Source organism: Mixophyes fleayi, chromosome 12 (assembly GCF_038048845.1).
Source record: "Mixophyes fleayi isolate aMixFle1 chromosome 12, aMixFle1.hap1, whole genome shotgun sequence".
Taxonomy (NCBI): Eukaryota; Metazoa; Chordata; class Amphibia; order Anura; family Limnodynastidae; genus Mixophyes; species Mixophyes fleayi.
Genome location: NC_134413.1, coordinates 70,044,680 through 70,065,353, shown reverse-complemented (window position 1 = coordinate 70,065,353; position 20,674 = coordinate 70,044,680). Strand labels below are relative to the sequence as shown.

General features: G+C 43.6%; 1 protein-coding gene across 1 annotated transcript; it reads right to left on the bottom strand.

Annotated features, from left to right (window-relative positions):
• Window positions 1–237: 237 nt before the first annotated feature.
• VPS45 (vacuolar protein sorting 45 homolog) lies at window positions 238–20,109 on the bottom strand. The gene is made up of 14 exons (XM_075193362.1): window positions 19,912–20,109; window positions 18,581–18,715; window positions 16,526–16,586; window positions 15,835–15,914; window positions 15,644–15,712; window positions 15,187–15,324; window positions 13,463–13,573; window positions 10,542–10,676; window positions 9,797–9,910; window positions 7,120–7,287; window positions 3,626–3,784; window positions 3,419–3,526; window positions 2,102–2,223; window positions 238–397 (listed from the first exon to the last, which is right to left on the bottom strand). The coding sequence occupies exons 1-14, from the start codon at window positions 20,002–20,004 to the stop codon at window positions 262–264; spliced, it is 1,629 nt and encodes a 542-aa protein (XP_075049463.1). The 5' UTR covers window positions 20,005–20,109; the 3' UTR covers window positions 238–261.
• Between the last annotated feature and the right edge of the window lie 565 nt (window positions 20,110–20,674).

Below are 20,674 nucleotides of genomic sequence, written 5' to 3'. Positions count from 1 at the left end.
CCTAAAATATGTGGGTTATTATACAGGTACATTAGTTTCTAAATATTTCTATATAGGCACAGCCAACGTAAAAATTGGGGTGTGACTGTTTAATAACAGAGTGCAAATAAGCATTCCGTAATCCCTACCAACCAACCGTTCAGAAGTCAACATCTACGGAATTACTGTACGATCGTGCCTTCTGGATTCCCCGCCTCCATCCGGTGGACCTCCACCAACCGGCCTTAGGTGGACCAATGAAATAGGGAGCATGCGCAAACCTCACCTTTTTGTATTATGAATGGTGGTCCCGCCTAGGACGATGCGGACTCCCGGCGTTGTGCGGTTCAGGTTATACACGGTTAGAGCTTCTTCGTAGGTCGCTCCACCCACCATAAACACAATGATATCTTGAGGCCTGTAAGACAGAGGTGGATTGTGGGCAGAGCGCAATGGCTCGTTATTCCCCCAGGTATGATTTCCTCAGGGCTCGTTCACACATGTGCGCTGGGTAAACGGGCAAAACCGATGACAAATAACACATTTTAACGCCTTTAATGCGTTGAGTTTTACCAATACAAGCCAAGATCCATCATCATCATAGTTTATCTATAAGGCGCCACAGAATCCGCAACGCCGTACAGTCAACAAAGTAATAACGGAACAATATAGTGATAAGAGGAACAACATACATCGGTAAAAATCAATACAAGAAGAGACAATAGAGAATCATCATGGTGGACCAAACCATTTTACCATTTTTGAGCATGGAGAGCTTCAATGGTCCCACCACTCAGTCGGCTTTAAATGAATGGAAATCTTGCCGTGAGACCAAGTGGTAAGCGGAGAGCCATTAAAGCCATAGGGGGCCCAATCAGATCTGATGACTAAAAGGACATATTTTGATAACGTGGGGAATTTATAAACTTTACAGATCATTGTTGTGCTGCTCTTGTTCCTACTTGAGGAGACTCCTACGTTTTGGTTGTAGACTATTATACTCTTTTTGTAACATTGACCACTAAGTGCAGAGGCACACAAGGCCTTTGGGTCAAGGTGGAGGCTCCACCCCCTTACATGTGCCTACAGGAGCATCTAACCAGTGGTATAACCCAGCTGCCCACAGAGTCCTGGTAACCCGGGAGAGCCCTAAGAGGTGAAGGAAAAGGTCTGTCCCAGGGCACAGACCTGCTCTATGCGATCAGTGACTTATCAAATCTCTGGCTCAGCAATTCAATGTTGCCGGGAACCCATGGAACAGAGGGATTCCCCTTGAAACTCCTTGGTGGACACCTTACAACTTGCTAGTGGGTTAGTTACAAGACTGATATAGCATAATTCAGAGTTATACAGGAGTTCATCTTGCTATCTCTACACCTGGCAAGAGGGTATGAGAAGTGACAGAGCATCGATAAGATCACTGTTGAATGACTGAACCGATTGCGAACCTCGTCTCATTTCATTTTGCAGTGTATACACGGTTATTCATCTGTACTACGAAGTACCTCTACCAACACTACACTGCCTGCTGTCCATGTCTCTCCAAACTGCCCCATCTACCCCTCCTCCCTCCTATCCCCCACCTCCCCATCCTTTCTGCCCGTTAGTCTTATCTACTTCAACCTACCTCATCACCACTTCAACCCACCCTCCCGCCACTTGGGCTGTTTAGTCCCCACCTCTCCTCTGCCACCCGACTGGACCGCTAATCTTACAGTCACTTTATTTCTTTTTGTTTGCAATTACATCCATGCATCTATTACACCATTGTGTACTCATGTGCAGGCTATTATGTTGACTGCTTTCATGCAGGTCACATCTGTACGACTGCGTCAGGCTACAGAATCTGTGTCGCCATAAAAATAAACAACGATGATGATTCACATTTCAGAGTGTTGGGTTTATTTAATAACACGGTGATGACGGCAAAAAGGTACTGTAAACCCTAGCAGCCAATCATAGATCAGCTCTTAGCAGTGTACTGCAGTTAGAGTAATGAAAGCGGACACCTGATTGGTTGCAGCGTGTGTTCTACTGGCAATGGTTTAGGCCTACGACTTCCCACACACTGAGGTAACCGTTTAAGGGGAGTATACCACAAAGTCTGGTCCGAGTGTCCTACCTGTCACGCAGTGTACTGGGTCCCAAATAAGGGTACATGTTGTCCTTCAGTTTCCCCTTGATAAGCTGGTCCAGGGTGTCAAGCAGGAAGGGCTGGTGTTGAGTGTATACGTTCTCCACTCCCTACACAACAAAGACACAACATATCTCACACACAGGACACCAAAGATGATGACTGATGATTGTACTCCTCCTTCATCCACCATACTTATCCTCATTTCAATCACAAAACTTTAAAAAGTGCATCTGTCACCCAAGCGGAAGCAGCCATTTTGTACCTTGAACGACTTTTTCTGCCATAGCGAATGCATAGGATGCAGTCTCAAACTGGTTATACCCACTGAACAGCGGCCGACACTTTGTGCCCCACTGAAAGTCTGTCGCCCGTATTAAACTGTGCGGCCATGATTATATTATTATTATTATATATCAAAACCAACTACCTTTCCCTTAGCTTTTTGACTTGTCTCATTTATCAGATATCAGCTCGCTTTGGATATTTTGCTTGCAGGTCTTGGGAGATATCTCAGGTGTCACAAGTAGAGTATCAATTTTTGAGTGACAGGTTACAATCCCTTACAGTGGTTATATTGCCTGTTTTGTTCAGACAAACAGAATGAATAAACACAGCATTTCTATGGCACCTTTGCTATATTAGCCTATGGCTTTTGAAATACAATGGTCAGGGATTGAGACCTCTTACACATCCCCCAAGACCTGCAAAATAAATTGTGATGTAGCCTGAAAGTGAAGGAATTTAGAAAGAAAGCAGGGTGTGGGCCAAGTGATAATGGCAATGTTATTGAAGATGCCTACACCGATCTCATAACACATACACGTTTGTTTTCTGGTCTTCTCCTAAAATCCCATATTAAGGCTGGGAGAAGACTAGTATGGCTAATCGGAATGGGTTTAAAAAATTTAACCTAGAGTTGAAAAGTCTTTAAGATGCCAACACACACTATGATTTGTGTAGGTCAACTTGCCAAAATTCATGTTTGGCCTCCCAAGCCATCACTGTACACAGTCAAAATATGATTAAACCGGATGGAATTGGATTTGGTATGGAGGGAAAACCAGGTAAAGTGAAGATCCATTTCCACAAGTGTGAGGCCATCATACAACACGGAAGCACGGCAATCTAGTGGTTCAGTTTAGTGTTGCAACAATCCCAAGGGTGCAATTTGGCTATACACACATGACCAGATGGCTCGCTGGTCCTGCTGCCGTGCAGGTACTACAAACATCATCTGTGGGTACCTAGAACAATCGAAGGTCTACGAAGTAAACGTCTGTAAGACAGGAGAATTATACTGACTTTGAGTCCCTTGAAGAACTGCTTGGTGATGGACACTGCGTCCTTCGGACTGAAGAGATCACTGCTTCGGATTCTCTTCCCACCAAACTCCACCACTGCCGACACCAGCTACCAAGAAGACAGAACGTGAGCAAGTCATCGTTGGTCACCGGGCCCGTTATTTACTCAGTAGTGTAACGGTTTTGGGGTTTAACACCAAGCGCTCACCCTGCGATACTTTTCAGACACTCCCCGAGTCCGCAGGTCGGTGAGGAGACTTTGCAGAGCGTTGTTGCTGTGCTTCTCGTAGTGCAGGGCGTAGAGCATCACTAGACGTACGGCGTCCGACTCGGACAGACGCTGGTTCTGCAGGAGACGTTTCACATTCTGCAAAAGAAAGACGTCATCGGTTCAGAGAAACTGCCTATAAACTAAGAGTAAAGGCCATATAGTCCAATCGCTTCTGCCGTAAAAAAGAATGGGTCTTTCAGATGCCTTCCCTATATTATCATCATCATTTAATTTATATAGCACCACTAATTACGCAGCGCTGTACAGAGAACACATTCACATCAGTGCCTGCCCCATTGGAGCTTACAGTCTAAATTCCCTAACATACACACAGACTGACTAGGGTCAATTTGTTAGCAGCCAATTAACCTACCAGTATGTTTTTGGAGTGTGGGAGGAAACCGGAGCACCCGGAGGAAACCCACGCAAACACGGGGAGAACATACAAACTCCACACAGATAAGACCATGGTCGGGAATCGAACTCATGACCCCAGTGCTGTAAGGCAGAAGTGCTAACCACTAGGCCACTGTGCCACTTGTCTATAAAGACAAGTGGGTTTATCAAATGAGCCCTACGTGAGCTCTATCCTATCAACACCAGTTGGCTTAGCATATAAAACGTTCTCTGTAAAGCGCTGCATAATGATTCTGAGGCATCGGAAACGCAGATGGGGTTAACAATCATCATGCTCTTGGTATGTAACCTTCGCGGAGTGGCCACGATGCAGAAGAGACATTAAAAAGCTGGATAGAAAAGGACGCAGAGGGCCAGTGACGTCTGTTCGCACACACTGCACAGCCAGGCTATTGTCTGCATGAACCTCATTAAGTTCCTGGCTTCTTATTCATAGGCCAGGTCCACGGCTACAAAAGACTGCCTCATTCAGCATCCCCGGGGCCTAAACACAAAGCTGTGTCATCGGACCCAACGAGTGAGGGACAGCCTGATGTGACCTTGCCAGAACGGGGCACGGTGTCTCTTAAATCGGGGCTTTGTGCAGAGAATTAGACGACTGAAGTACAGTGACCATAAATTAATAGCTTATGCGGACAGCTTGTGAAGTGGTGGACATAGGGCTGTGTGACCTTCTTGTCACGAGGCTTTAAAGGGACATCTGTAAGAATCCTTATTTATTTCAAGAACTGTATATGATATGTAAAGCGTTTACTGCTGGGAAAAAAAATAAAAGTATATTTAAATGTCAGGAAGTAGTTTTTCAGTCTATCAGTTGCCCACATACAGCGGAGGCAGACATTATATGGGCTGAGCCAAGAGTGCAGCCTAGCAATTGACTAGGAAGCGGTGTCACATGACTGACGTGGCGCAGTGAGGTCATCGGTCCCTATCGTATTCGTAGACCGCCACCTTACGAATACTCATCCAGCCCACAACGGGCTGCCACCACTCTGTGTATGTGACGGAAGCATTTTAAAATGTGACGCTTAGAGACTGGCAGCTTTGTTTAGGGTTAACTCTTACGTGCAGAGATTTGTATTTTAGGTTATGGTGATTTAATGGTGATGAAAACTTTAAATAATTGAAATAGTATTTAATTTAGATATTCTTAAAAATGTTTCGAGACATTTGTGGAAGAAGGGACCCATTCACATATCCTCAGCTAGTACAGCAGCGGGAGTTGAAGTCCTGGACTGCCACCTCTCAGGAGATACTGATTAATTTCTCTTTTGCCGACGCCCTTAAAACAAAGAAGAGCCGATTGGCTTGTCTGCCACAGCCGTCCAGTCAGTGCTCTCGACACAAGAGGTATTAGCAGTAGTCAAATGTAAAAATTGTCCTGCCAGCCGCTATAGGAGAATGAGCTTTCGAATGGTGCGAGTGTCTCCAGGATGGCAGAGGACTCACACATTGATCCCCGTCTCCTGATCGCACGGATTAGACAAAACAAAGTGTTGTATTATATTCTATGATAATCGGGGCAGTTTTATTAAAGCTTTTAAACCCGACGCGTTTCATCCTTGAAGGCGATTTCAACAGAGGCATGAGAGTTCCAGCTTCTGATTCCTAATTACACTTCCAATTTACTATCACAGCATACATGGTTATATAATAGCCAGCTTGAACATATATATCTTATATCATCATATTGATCTGACTTAATAATCTGCAGCTGGTTAGAAGTAGTAAACCCTGTTATTAACATTATGCCGTTACTTAATCTCCAATTATAATCAGTATTAATCTAACGTTACAAACTGTTGGTAATTTCCTCCAGTAAGTATTCTGTTTATATATCATATTAACTTTTTTACCTGCTTCTAAATAACTTGCAGTAGGTATAAAACACAAGTCTCCAGATTAGATAACATTACAATTCACTTTAGCAGCCGAAAATGACATATCGATGAACTGATCAATGATATTTTAATCTTACACTCATTAAATGGAATCGTTAGCTACATTAAATAAAGCCATTAGCTTTGAACTCATCCCTTATATAACATAACAGATCTTTATCAGAGAAAGGGAACGGCTATGAAAATGCAACTAGGCGCCTATTGATCTTCTGAACAACATACTTAAACGTAGAGGTCATTATAAAAATAGTCTATACTATATCACATATCCAAGCAAGTATACACACTCAAATTGAATAATCGTAACAATTCATCTTCTTCGTTCATAGTGAATCCATTGTCTTGCAGGTTCAAACTTCCTTTTAGTAAATAAAAAGTCTTAGCACAAAAGTTTCATAAGGTTAAGCTGGGTACGCACTACAGAATTTTCCACCAACTTTTTATGCCGATTGATTTTACATGCGATCGATGGTCCGATCGCTTGGTCCATGGACTGCATACACACTAGCCTTGTTTAGGACGATAAAGGGAAGAGCGAATGTGCCTTTAGCGACTTTTTACAGCCATGTTGTCGTGAGCAATGACTAATTTCGTACTCACTGCTGTGGATCGGTCGGAAGTTTATACACACTACACAACGGAAACGAGATTGGAACGAAAATATTTAACAGTACGACCAACCAAATGAGGCGACAATCGTCCATTTGGGCAGACTTTTGACCATCGTGTCACTGCACACACTGACCCGACTTTTGAACGAGCGGTCGTATGTCAGCTAATTGAGCCGATTATTGGACGAAAACCATGTAGTGTGTACCTAGCTTAAGGCCCATAGATCAATATCTACTGTTTCGTTTAGACCCTCGGGATACATTGATACAATTTAATTTTATAACTCCTATTAGTTATATTGGCTCTAATTTATACAGCCTTACTTGTAATAAATCGTGTGTGTGTGTGTGTGTTAGAGAATTTAGGCTAATTTCCAATGGGACAGGGACTGATGTATAGTGCCGCAATATATATTAACAATAATAAGTAATATTGGAAATTAAGATCATTTAAAGGGCAGTTTTTAGAATCCTGAACGTCGTATAGAAGGTTGTACATTACCTGCAGGGCGCTGGAATGGTCATTCTGGCAGGCCAGCTCTTGTTCCACCTCCGAAACTGCCATAAGGTGGCGCTCACTCACAAGCCGCGACAACTCTCCTACCACAGTCACGTGTTTGGACACCGTGCCAGACATTTTCTTGAATTGAGGGTAGTTTTCTACAAAAGCCTGAAATAGGGGGTAAACAAAACAAACAAAACTAGACTGTAGATGCCAATCACAACTAATCACCAATCTAAAGGATTAAAATATTCCTAAACGTGGCCGAAAATGGATCATTTTTACGTACAGGCTCTTGTTTTTACTTATTCACAGGAAGAAAGTGGTTTATAAAAGGTCCTAATGTCTCCAAATATCTTGTAGAAAAGCATGTGGCAATAACACTATACTCAATGAGCCGGATTCATTAAGAAAAGGAAATTGAGAAAATGAGTAACTTTGAACCTTGGCAAAACCATGTTACAATGCAAGGGGTGAAAGTAAGTTTATTATTTTGCACATAAGTTAAATACTGGATGTTTTTTCATCTTAAACACAAATACTTGATAGCTTCATTTTTACACTGACATTTAAAGTTGATCTAGGACATTCTCTACCCCAACTATAAATCTGTCCCCACATTTTAAATTTACCTCCCCCTCCAATGCAACATGGTTTTGCCCAGGTGCAAAGTTACACTTTTTTTTTTTTTACTTTAATTTCCTTAATGAATCAGACCCCTAATGTGCAGTAACATGTCTGCCATCTAGTGGTGGATGTGTAGAATGAAGAAAAAGGGTACTCTTAATTCTAAAGCACTCAAATTCTATTTCAAACACCAAACATAAAAACAAGAGTCTTATTTTATTATTATTCATCAAACATATCAAATAAACTCTACCTTATGTGTCCCGAATAAAATATACTAGCCAAATATTAGAAAACTAATTGCTTAAGTTAAAATATAGAAAATGGGCTTGTGAAAAAAAAAGAGAATAGGGTCTGAAAGTATATTAATCAGAAAAAAGTGAGGGTGACTAATTTATATGGTATTCTCACATATAGCCTTTACCAGGATGACTTAAATCAGATATAGATGAATTTTTTATAACCACTGTGTGTATAATTACATACACCGATCAGCTACAGCATTAAAACCACATGTCTAATATTGTGTAGGTCCCCCTCGTGTCACCAAAGCAGCTCATCGAGGCATGGACTCCATAAGACCTATGAAGGTGTCCTATGGTATCTGGCACCAAGACATTAGCAGCAGATCCTATAAGTCCTGTAAGTTGTGAGGTGGGGCCTCCATTGCTCCAACTTGTTTTTCCTACACATCCCACAGATGTTCAATCGGACTGGGATCTGGGAAATTTGGAGGCCAAGTCAACACCTTCATCATCATCTATTTATATAGCGCCAACATATTCCGTAGCGCTTTACAATTGGGGACAAATATAGTAAACTAATAAACAAACTGGGTAAAACAGGCAAAGAGGTGAGAAGACCCTGCTCGCAAGCTTACAATCTATGGGACAATGGGAGTTTGACACGAGGTTAAATCTACATTTGCAGTTGGCCCAGCCAGACTGCAAAGGTAAAAATGACTCATAAGCTAAATAATCCTGTCACACAACAATGCTTGAACTCTTTGTCATGTTCATCAAACCATTCCTGAACAATTCTTGCAGTGTGGCGGGGCGCATTATCCTGCTGAATGAGGTCACTGTCATCAGGGAATACCGTTGGCATGAAGGGGTGTACTTGGTCTGCACCAATACTTAGGTAGGTGGTACGTGTCAAAGCAACATCCACATGAACGCCAGGACCCAAGGTTTCCCAGCAGAACATTGCCCAGAGCATCACACTGCCTCCGCCAGCTTGCCTTCTTCCCATAGTGCATCAACGAGCCTTGGGCGCCCATGACCCTGTCACAGGTTGTCCTTCCTTGGACTACTTTTGGTAGGTACTAACCACTGCATACCGGGAACACCCCACAAGATCTGCCGTTTTGGAGATGCTCTGACCCCGTCTAGTCATCACAATTTGACCCATGTCAAAGTCGCTCAAATCCTTACTTTTGCCCATTTTTCCTGCTTCCAAAACATCGACTTCAAGAACTGACTGTTCACTTGCTGCCTAATACATCCCACCCCTTGACAGGTGCTATTGTAACCAGATAATCAATGTTATTCACTTCACTTGTCAGTGGTTTTAATGTAGTAGCTGATCAGTGTATACACGCACACACACACACACAGTGATTGTGGGTATTCTACAGTATAAACTGCATTAATAGAGACTGGTTGTCAGTTTGCCATTTAAGTGTTAAATGACTGGCTTAGGCGAGATACAAACAGCACAGAGGAATGTGTGCAAGGATGCGATACAGAACCAAGGTTATCTAGAAGCGGTGGATGGAAATAGTGAGTGTAGAACAACATTTAATACGTCCTGTTTTCTTACAATGGTGTTAATCTTTTAATGCTCTGCTAGGTTGTTCTAGGCTGGCCCACTTCATCTCCTGTGTGTCAATCCACAGTTTCCAGAATGAATACAACAGTCGCACTGGTGAAATAACCACTAGGAACTCGTATCAGTGTAGAGCAGCTTAGACTGATAAAAGCCTATAAACAATTGGTTGCTATGGGTTATCCCACAGGCACGTTATTAAATACACCTTAATGTCTCCTACCTTCATATCTGCGATAGACTCCAGCTTCTGCTGATCCTTGGGTTTCTTCTTCTGGAAATCTTCCATCAGGTTTTTAATATTGGTCCCAATTTCTCCAAAATTCAGATACATGTTCTGCAAGGGTTAATACGTTTACCATTAATTGAGAGTTTCAAGTATCAGACTGTATTTAGATTTTTTGCCAATTAGATTAGATCTGTTCACTGAAGCCGGAGTTGTTCACAGCATGTTGCCATAATTATTTGCATCAGTGGCTCTCAACCTTTTTTTGAACTGGAATATGCCATTGTCATAGGACTCCAATAGAATGTTTTGTATACCTGACTTATAGGGACCCTCATAAACAGGTTCTGGGCCCTATCTTGGGGTAAAGAGATTGTACACTAAGGGGGGGTAAATGGAACAAGCTACGAGTTTCCAGCAGGTTGGAAAAGTGGAGATATTACCTATAGCAACCAATCAGATTCTAGCTGTCATTTTGTAGAATGTACTAAATAAATGATAACTAGAATCTGATTGGTTGCTATAGGCAACAACTCCACTTTTCAAACCTGTCAGAAATTCACAGCTTGATACATTTACCCTCCTAGGACTTTTCAGTCATGTTTCAGCTGTGTTTTGTCAGTCACGCACTGAACGTTGTTTAAAATAGGAATCATTGCCCATACAGTGACTTTAGAAAGTCCATTAGTAATAACTAATTATGGACCCTTGTAGACTATATGGGGGAGATGGGGCGACTCACGTTAGCGTAGAACTCGTCGTTCTCTGCAGACAACACCACTTCCTTCAGGTCCTTGCTGATTCCTGGTACCCGGGACAAGTCAATGCGATTGTTGTTGATGCCCAGTAGCTCGTGGACCATGGCCTGGTACGCCCACTGTCATCAGAATATAAGCAGAGAAAACAGAGTTGAAGTGCTTTACAAACATTGCAATTCAATAATTAATATATATGAGGCGACCGCAGCAGTTCTGGCTTATACACTGTGAAACAAAGGTACAATTGGGGTGAAGAATATGAAATATGAACAATTTCTTGCTTTATTTAGCTTTATTGTCAGGACGGCAAAGTAGTTGGCAACATAAAAGTACCACACCCTTTCCTGTGACCAACACTAAATTAACAAAGTCCAGTTCACTAGACACCGGCCGACTTATTTAGCATCAGTCCCACTGAACAATGAAACCGATAGGTTTTTATACTTAACACTCCTCCCACAGCCCTAGCTTGATGGGCAGGTGACCTCACTGCAGACACACCCCGTCAGCCTGCTGTAGCTGTGGGAAAAGACACTTTCAAACCTGTAGGTGAAATCAGACTCTATACTATTATTTTGTTACACATATGTCCTCCACCTGCTTATCTTTAAACTAGGTGCACTGCTGCACAAATGTGTAACTGTCTGTAGCCTCTCTCTGCAGGTTGCCAGCTAAACACCTATCTCCTCTTTTAGAAGCCTGTGAAAATACACCTCCCTTTGTCACAAGTGCATAAAAAGTAAATAAGAGCAATTAATAGCTCACATCAGCCTGGAAATAAGCCTAAAAGGAATTAAAACCTCACCAAAGTGAGTCAAGGTATGCCATACATTTTATTAGAAAACTATCTAGTAACTTCAATATAAAAATGATTATCCCTTAATAGCTGGCCTATTAAATCCAAATGAACACAGACTATGAGAATAACACGGATGTAGATCGACAGAAATCACGCAGGCACCATTAAACCACCACACGGGGTCATGAGAGAGCATGGGTAATTAAAATATTCGGAGGCCAAGTGCGAAGATTAAAAAAAAAAAAAATTGCGCTAAGAAAGATACATTCATATAACGAGCTAAGGTTTTAATGGAGACGTTCAAAGAGAAGGACAACCCAGAAAAAAATACTTGATTAGACACTTTTTAGAAAACAGAAACATTAGAAACTAATAAAGAAACTAAAATTATATCAAATGCAACAATCACAAAGGATCAATCGATCACTTTCCTCTATCCGTAGGCAGAACAGCTCAGCATATAAAGTGAAACATAGAATGAAAAACCAATAAATTAAACAGCCAGATGACAGGTGCTAAATGCTAGGTATAGGTAATGCAGTTGTATGTATGAATGAAGAGACAGAAAGATGTAGACTGTCTTTTGCGGGGACTACTAGAATGACTATTGAGATAAATGTGAATGGGCCGCGCGAGGTGTCTCATGGTTCCGACGGTGGGATGAATCGTGCAAGACTAATCTGTATAAGTGAGAAGGAGTCATGTCAATTTAATAGAAGCATCGAAGTAACTACACATCTAACATATTATAGCCAACCACAAATGGCTACCTGGGATTTAAATACTGGCCCAGCTAAGGGTGGATATATATCTGAGGAAATTGCTGTGTGCTTTATTTAAGTTTTAAATATCCAAAGTTTTAACTGACTTTTGCTACGCAAATAGACAACAACCTCTTGACCATACAAGACGGGCACTGAGATCAGTAGATGCAATTATTTATTTATATAGCGCCACTAATTCCGCAGCGCTGTACAGAGAACTCACTCACATCAGTCCCTGCCCCATTGGAGCTTACAGTCTAAATTCCCCAACAAATTGAATTAACTAGATTTTAGACTTTTCTAATAAAATCAATGCAATGCCCAACATTGGCAAGATTTTAATTTATTTTTAGGATTATTTACAGGCAGATGTGAGCGACAGAGCGCTCTTTTCATTTTCTTCTTTACGGCGGATAACGGTACACAGACAGGAAGCAGAATGAGCAAGAGGAAATTACTTCCCCACCTCATCAAAAATATCACACATAATAGCCTTGCAACGTATAGATCTCATCTCTCTTTATGATAACATATTATAAATTTTTTTGGCATTCTGTAGACCACCAGGCTCCACCCGTCTTCCCCTTGCCCCATAACTTACATTCTTATTAAGCAATTATCCCCTCCAGTATGCGACATTGATAGAACACATAATTAAATGGTTTCAAACAGCTCTACTGTATTTTTTATGCATTCCTCTCTTTTATATACTCATTTAAATACCATTGCGCTGGTACTTGATATAAAATCTATTGTAATCATCAGTTATTTATATAGCACCACTGATTCCGCAGCGCTGTACAGAGAACTCACATCAGTCGCTGCCCCATTGGGGCTTACAGTCTAAATTCCCTAACACACACAGACACGGGTCAATTTTGATAGCAGCCAATTAACCTACCAGTATGTTTTTGGAGTGTGGGAGGAAACCCACGCAAACACAGGGAGAACATACAAACTCCACACAGATAAGGCCATTCGTCGGGAATCGAACTCATGACCCAAGTGCTGTAAGGCAGGAGTGCTAACCACTAGGCCACTCTTATAAATATATTTATAAGAGATTTAAAAAAAAATTCACACAAAAATGACATTTATTAAAAAATGTTTAAAAAGGAGAGAACAAATAAAACATTGCGCTGAAGAACATTCTATATGTAGCAGGTAACCTCGCGTGAGGCGAAATAACAGGGAGAATGGCAAGCATATTAGAAGCCACTGAGTAACGGTATCACTATTAAGTGATTATAATAAATCCCCTTCCTTACTTAGAGCTTATAATAATGCATCATGACAGTATTGTGTTTAGTCATACAGCATAGGGAAAACAGGAAGTGCCCACCTGGTTGAGCAGCGGGGTGATGGCGTCATCGGATCGGTCCAAAATGAGCAGTAATGGGGGAACCTCTGTGCGCCGGAAATCAAACAGTTCGTACTCCTTGGTGATGAGTTGCTGGAAGGTGAATGATGAGAAGAGAATAAATATGGCTGGACAGACCGTCACTCCGGAGGTTAGCACAAGTGTTTTCCTCACCGCTATTCCCACTGAATTGTAAGCTCTTGTGTGCCAAATCTTTGCATGCAGCACGTATAAAGTATGAAAGGCTAACCCTGATAGATGGGCGGCTTTTCTCATCCTTACTAAGTACGTAACTTTTCTTTTCTCAACTGAATTGTGCTCACAGGGAGTCAACATGTTGCGTCAAATGTATATTAAAACTACCTTTCACATATGCTCCTTAAAAGTAATTTTACCGTTATAACCTGTTCCTTCAGTTGCCTGTCTACAGTAAATGCAACTCCTAAGTTGGGTACACACTACAGGATTTTCACCCAACTATGGAGCCAATCACACGATAAACAACTGTTAGGTCCGATATCACATTAGTGTGTACACTCCAGTGATCATGTTTTATCGTACCAACGCACTTTATATCGTTTAATTTGATTTTATAACCAGGCTGAATGTCGTTCCAATTCTGCAGTGTGTATGTACTCAGGACCGGCAGTGTCCATAGATCTCTGTAGGGTTTACAGAGTCACGATCTTGTCAGCCGATTGTTATGACAGATGAAGAGCACAGATCTGACGGTAAAACGTGTATAGTGTGTGCACAGGAATCGGCTGCTGATTAGGACTTTCAGTCGTTGGTAAAATCGATACCGATATCACATCGGAAGATATTTTCTGCAGTGTGTACCCAGCTTTACACTTTGTTCAGGCAACTGGTGGCTACCTTGTGGAACTACAAGTCCTATCATGCACTGCCAGCCAGGTTGTGTATTCTGTCGTGCCCTAAAGTTCGTAACACAAACATAGGTGCCCTGCAAATTGCAGGTCATGGGGACCCACCCAAAGTTAAACAGACTATTGTGTGCTACCTGCAAAGAACCCCCAAATAATTAATAATATAGGGCCTGATTCATTAAGGATCTTAACTTGAGAAACTTATATCAGTCTCCTGGACAAAACCATGTTACAATGCAAGGGGTGGAAATTAGTATTCTGTTTTGCACATAAGTTAAATACTGACTGTTTTTTCATGTAGCACACAAATACTTGATAGCTTATTTGTACACTGAAATGTAAAGTTGATATTTGTGTGCTACATGAAAAAACAGTCAGTATTTAACTTATGTGCAAAACAGAAAACTAATTTGCACCCCTTGCATTGTACCATGGTTTTGTCCAGGAGACTGAAATAAGTTTCTCAAGTTAAGATCCTTAATGAATCAGGCCCATACTCTCCATGCCAAAAAGGAAAGAAGCCTGAGCAGCAGAGGGGAGAAGATCCAGAGGTATTGTCTTTTGTGGCCATCTGATCCACCCTACCACCCCCCAGGGGGAAGAAAGGGGCAACTAGGGAAGAGCTAAATAAAATACTGGTAGTAGGGTGACTGAGTGGGGGGGGGGGGGGGGGCTGCCGTCTCTTCTTAAAGTGCCCCGACTCTTCAGGGTGGGTCTTGACCCCCATTAGTTAGTTTGTGTTCTCCAGACGGCTGATGGACAAATATAATATTGGTGCAAAGCCGAAAAATGGGTTAGGACACACTGCCTTACACCTACCTTGACTCCCTCCGCTAGCCTCTTAGCCATGTCTGACGAGAGCTGGTATCGGATCATGGGGCATTTCTTCAGGGAGAGCAGGAGAGCTGTCAGACCTTGTGTTGCTCTAGGCAGCTGGACGTGATCCCAGTTCCGTCCCTGGAATGCAAGAATCACTATTTAATAAACGGTAACATTAGGATCTAAAACACTTCAAAAAAAGCAGATTCCGCAGGCATTTGAGCAACTGTGACATCACTAGGCCCTGCCCCTGTGAACGTATCAACCAATCAAGGCAGCGCCTTTCTACAAAGCAGGTATCAAAGCTTGTCAGTCATACCGTGTCTGCTCAGTTAGTTGTCCTTTAACAACCGGACGCTATGGCTTCTCAGAATTTCTCACTCAAAGTTTTCAAATTACAGTCCAGGCGATAAATCAGTTTATGAGACACTCAAAGCAAAGGATAATGACGTCTCACCTGATAGCAGCCCACTATGTTTAAAGAAAAGACATGAGGATTCACAGCAATGTAATCTCCATAGAATTCCTGAAAAAACACCAAATGGAGTATTTAAGGGGATGTAAGATCGAGATAAAGATGGCCGACAATGGTACACAGACAATATTATGCCTACATATATAAATATAATATTACGCCTATATCCTTACCTGAACTTCAGCAACTACCTCCTGCTCGTCTGCCTCTGCTAAAGACTTCACGTCACTCTTGCTTATCACGTTGCTAAAGTCTGATAAAGAACAGGCGCGTGAGAGACGAGCTTAACAGGAAATGACATCACAGTAAAACACACTGGCCTTCTCTAAACACAGGATGTAATAAGCGAAGGTCCCATATACAATATGTTATAAGCAAAAGATATAGAAGCTTTTGTCATTAGAGACATACAGCCTATCAAGTCACTAGGAACCGGTGACATCACCAAGGCAAGAGATGCGCGTCGTCTCAACATGGCTGCCAGCCGAGCTCTTTTTCTCAGCCTCTTCAGCTAGCCAAGTATTAAGCTTTTCTTCCAGACACGAATCAAATGGAACCCCAGTCGGGTAAAAGGACTTCGAAAAACACTTTCCCCTCAACTTGGGAGGTCTGCCAAATTATGACACAGGCCAACTACAAGGCCCAGCAAGTCATCTCTACTAACTACAGCTATTAGTAATACATACAACACGTACATATTTATAAAATGTGTGCGTTATAAAAACAGTGTTAAATTCTTAAAAATCCATGTAACATATGATTGAGGTCAGACATGAAGCAATATGGCTGCCAGGTATATTTTTCAGAAGAGAGCGGCACCAGGCATGAGATGAGATGTGCCAGGTGTATAATTCCGGTACTCACAGAGGAAGTAGACGCTGTACTTGGGTCTTCGAAGTTCTTTGATCAGGTATTCTACATTTTCCTTGTGGCAAGAAAGAAATATGCATTAGGTCAGTGATCGCCACCTGACAATGCACGGCCGGATGTGCCCTTAATTACAAGAATTAATAAACAGGCCCAAAAAACGACCTCTAAAATTCCACCACATCTCACTCAGCCACACACACTTGCCATAATAAGACTCCCAACATGCCTACAGATCCAAGATGCACTCCACAACTTCTCCACATGCCATTCAGATCTCCTCAAGCAGCCCTATGCCCACGTGCCATTCAGATCTCCTCAAGCGCCCCTACGCCCACGTGCCATTCAGATCTCCTCAAGCGCCCCTACACCCACGTGCCATTCAGATCTCCTCAAGCGCCCCTACGCCCACGTGCCATTCAGATCTCCTCAAGCGCCCCTACGCCCACGTGCCATTCAGATCTCCTCAAGCGCCCCTACGCCCACATGCCATTTAGATCTCCTCAAGCTCACCCTACGCCCACGTGCCATTCAGATCTCACGCTTGCCCTACGCCCACATGCCATTCAGATCTCAAGCTTGCTCTACGCCCACATGCCATTCAGATCTCAAGCTTGCCCTACGCCCACGTGCCATTCAGATCTCAAGCTTGCCCTACGCCCACGTGCCATTCAGATCTCAAGCTTGCCCTACGCCCACGTGCCATTCAGATCTCAAGCTTGCCCTACGCCCACGTGCCATTCAGATCTCCTCAAGCGCCCCTACGCCCACGTGCCATTCAGATCTTCTCAAGCGCCCCTTCGCCCACGTGCCGTTCAGATCTCAAGCTCGCCCTACGCCAAGGTGCCAATCAGATCTCCTCAAGCTCGCCCTACGCCCACATGCCATTCAGATCTCAAGCTCGCCCTACGCCCACATGCCATTCAGATCTCAAGCTCGCCCTACGCCCACATGCCATTCAGATCTCAAGCTCGCCCTACGCCCACATGGCATTCAGATCTCCTCAAGCTCGCCCTACGCCCACATGGCATTCAGATCTCCTCAAGCGCCCCTACGCCCACATGCCATTCAGATCTCCTCAAGCGCCCCTACGCCCACATGCCATTCAGATCTCCTCAAGCGCCCCTACGCCCACATGCCATTCAGATCTCCTCAAGCGCCCCTACGCCCACATGCCATTCAGATCTCCTCAAGCGCCCCTACGCCCACATGCCATTCAGATCTCCTCAAGCGCCCCTACGCCCACATGCCATTCAGATCTCCTCAAGCTTGCCCTACGCCCACGTGCCATTCAGATCTCAAGCTTGCCCTACGCCCACGTGCCATTCAGATCTCAAGCTTGCCCTACGCCCACGTGCCATTCAGATCTCCTCAAGCGCCCCTACGCCCATGTGCCATTCAGATCTTCTCAAGCGCCCCTTCGCCCACGTGCTGTTCAGATCTCAAGCTCGCCCTACGCCAAGGTGCCAATCAGATCTCCTCAAGCTCGCCCTACGCCCACATGCCATTCAGATCTCAAGCTCGCCCTACGCCCACATGCCATTCAGATCTCAAGCTCGCCCTACGCCCACATGCCATTCAGATCTCAAGCTCGCCCTACGCCCACATGCCATTCAGACCTCAAGCTCGCCCTACGCCCACATGGCATTCAGATCTCCTCAAGCGCCCCTACGCCCACATGCCATTCAGATCTCCTCAAGCGCCCCTACGCCCACATGCCATTCAGATCTCCTCAAGCGCCCCTACGCCCACATGCCATTCAGATCTCCTCAAGCGCCCCTACGCCCACATGCCATTCAGATCTCCTCAAGCGCCCCTACGCCCACATGCCATTCAGATCTCCTCAAGCGCCCCTACGCCCACATGCCATTCAGATCTCCTCAAGCGCCCCTACGCCCACATGCCATTCAGATCTCCTCAAGCGCCCCTACGCCCACATGCCATTCAGATCTCCTCAAGCGCCCCTACGCCCACATGCCATTCAGATCTCCTCAAGCGCCCCTACGCCCACATGCCATTCAGATCTCCTCAAGCGCCCCTACGCCACCATACCTTGGTGGGCCGGAGAAAACAAATGGCTTTCAGATGTTTCATGCTCTCTCGATTGGCGGAATCGATGCGCTCAAACAGATAGACCTCCTTCTGCAGGATCTCAGACTGAGTATACACCATGCTTACTACACTCGTCTGCAGGAAGAAACATAGAGAGATCAGTGAAACAGTCATGTTATTCTGTCTTTACACTCCTCATAGGGAAAATCCATACTGCAACCATTTCTGTACCTTCTCAAATGGAGCAACACACCGCTAAGACGTGTGAAGGTAAAATACATTGCTGTGTCAGCCTGACATTGCCTTGCAGTTTTGTGAAATGGAATTAATACCCCCTTACATCAACTTTAGCATTGCAAATGTCTGTAGAAACCTGAAGCCGCCAATAATGCTTAGAAGGTGGGGGGGAGAGTATCCTTCAGTGAATTGAGTAAGGAAAATCAACTTATTATAAAGTAGAAAATATGCAGGTTATCTGGAATCTACCAAACAGTCATATAAACTTTTATTCTAAAGGAAAATTATGATTGTGTCAGTGGTTTACATGGAGGGTGTAAACAGTGGTAGCACGGTGGCTCAGTGGTTAGCACTTCTGCCTCACAGCACTGGGGTCATGAGTTCAATTCCCAACCATGGCCTTATCTGTGTGGGGTTTGTATGTTCTCCCTGTGTTTGCGTGGGTTTCCTCCGGGTGCTCCCATTTCCTCCCACAATCCAAAAACATATTAGTAGGTTAATTGGCTGCTATCAAATTGACCCTAGTCTGTGTGTGTGTGTGTGTGTGTGTGTGTGTGTGTGTGTATGTTATGGAATTTAGACTGTAAGCTCCAATGGTACAGGGACTGATGTGAGTGAGATCTCTGTACAGCGCTGCAGAATCAGTGGCGCTATATAAATAAATGGTGATGATGACGGTATGCCAAACCGCCACTTTTCCTACTGCATTCATGGTACAGTGAATGCCATTCACTTACATTCCCATTACATTTTCCATACCGCCACTAAATGTCCACTGGATTGTATAGAAAATTAAGTTGAAATTTGAAACTATAATTTAAAATCAGCCATATGACAGAAAATGAAGGCGAAATATGAAACAGAAAGAGCGACTACACAGAGAGAGGAAGAGGAGCACAGTTGTATAGCTCAATAAAGTCCCTGTAGATCATGATGGATGTGAAGCAGATGCTGGACTACCACTGCTAGCAGCCACCTAAGATCTATGATGATGAGTGGTGTAGTCCAGTAACATCTAGCAGACATCAGGAGAGGAGACATGGCCCATACTCTCCATAGCTATATAACAGTAACACTCCCTCCCAACATCCTACCGTCTCCTTGTCCATCAGCAGGACCTTCATCCCGGGCCCACTGTCCTCTATCATCTTGGAGACATACTGCTTGACAGCCAGTACCACGTTCATGGCTCCTCTGGGCTGAGATCCCTAACAAGGATCCCTGTTGACAGAACAGCTGTACAGAGGCCAGGAGATGCTTCACTTCCGGGTGTAGCCGCAAAGCATGCCGGGAGTTGTAGTATACCAGTAAATATTATACTACAGCTTCTAGAAGGGAACCTAGGGCGAAATTGACGTCATTACGTATCGCAAGGCATGGCGGGAGTTATAGTATACCAGTAACTTGTATACTACAGCGTCTGGAAGGGAACGTAGCGCGTCATTCTGTATCGCAAGGCCTGGCGGGAGTTGTAGTAGACAAGTAAGTGCTGTCGGCAGCGTCTGCAAGGGAACGTAGCGTGCCTCTGACGTCATCCCGTATAGCAAGGCATGCCGGGAGTTGTAGTCTGTAATGCGTTTGACAGACCTGGCAGCATATGTGTCAACATAACTGCTGCAAATTTATTCAAATCCCACATAGAACAAAGCTCCATACTCGCAGCAGTGTTATAATATTTAGATGTTATCATTATTATCCTTTAAAATTTTATTTCAAAATGGAGCTGCTATGGGTGGTGTGGTGTTTTGGGTGGATTGGGGTGTGGTGTGGATAACTGGGGCGTGGCTTCTGGTGATGTGGGCGTGGTTTGCATACATTATTGAGTATTATTGTGTATATCATTAAGTGTTGCAGAGG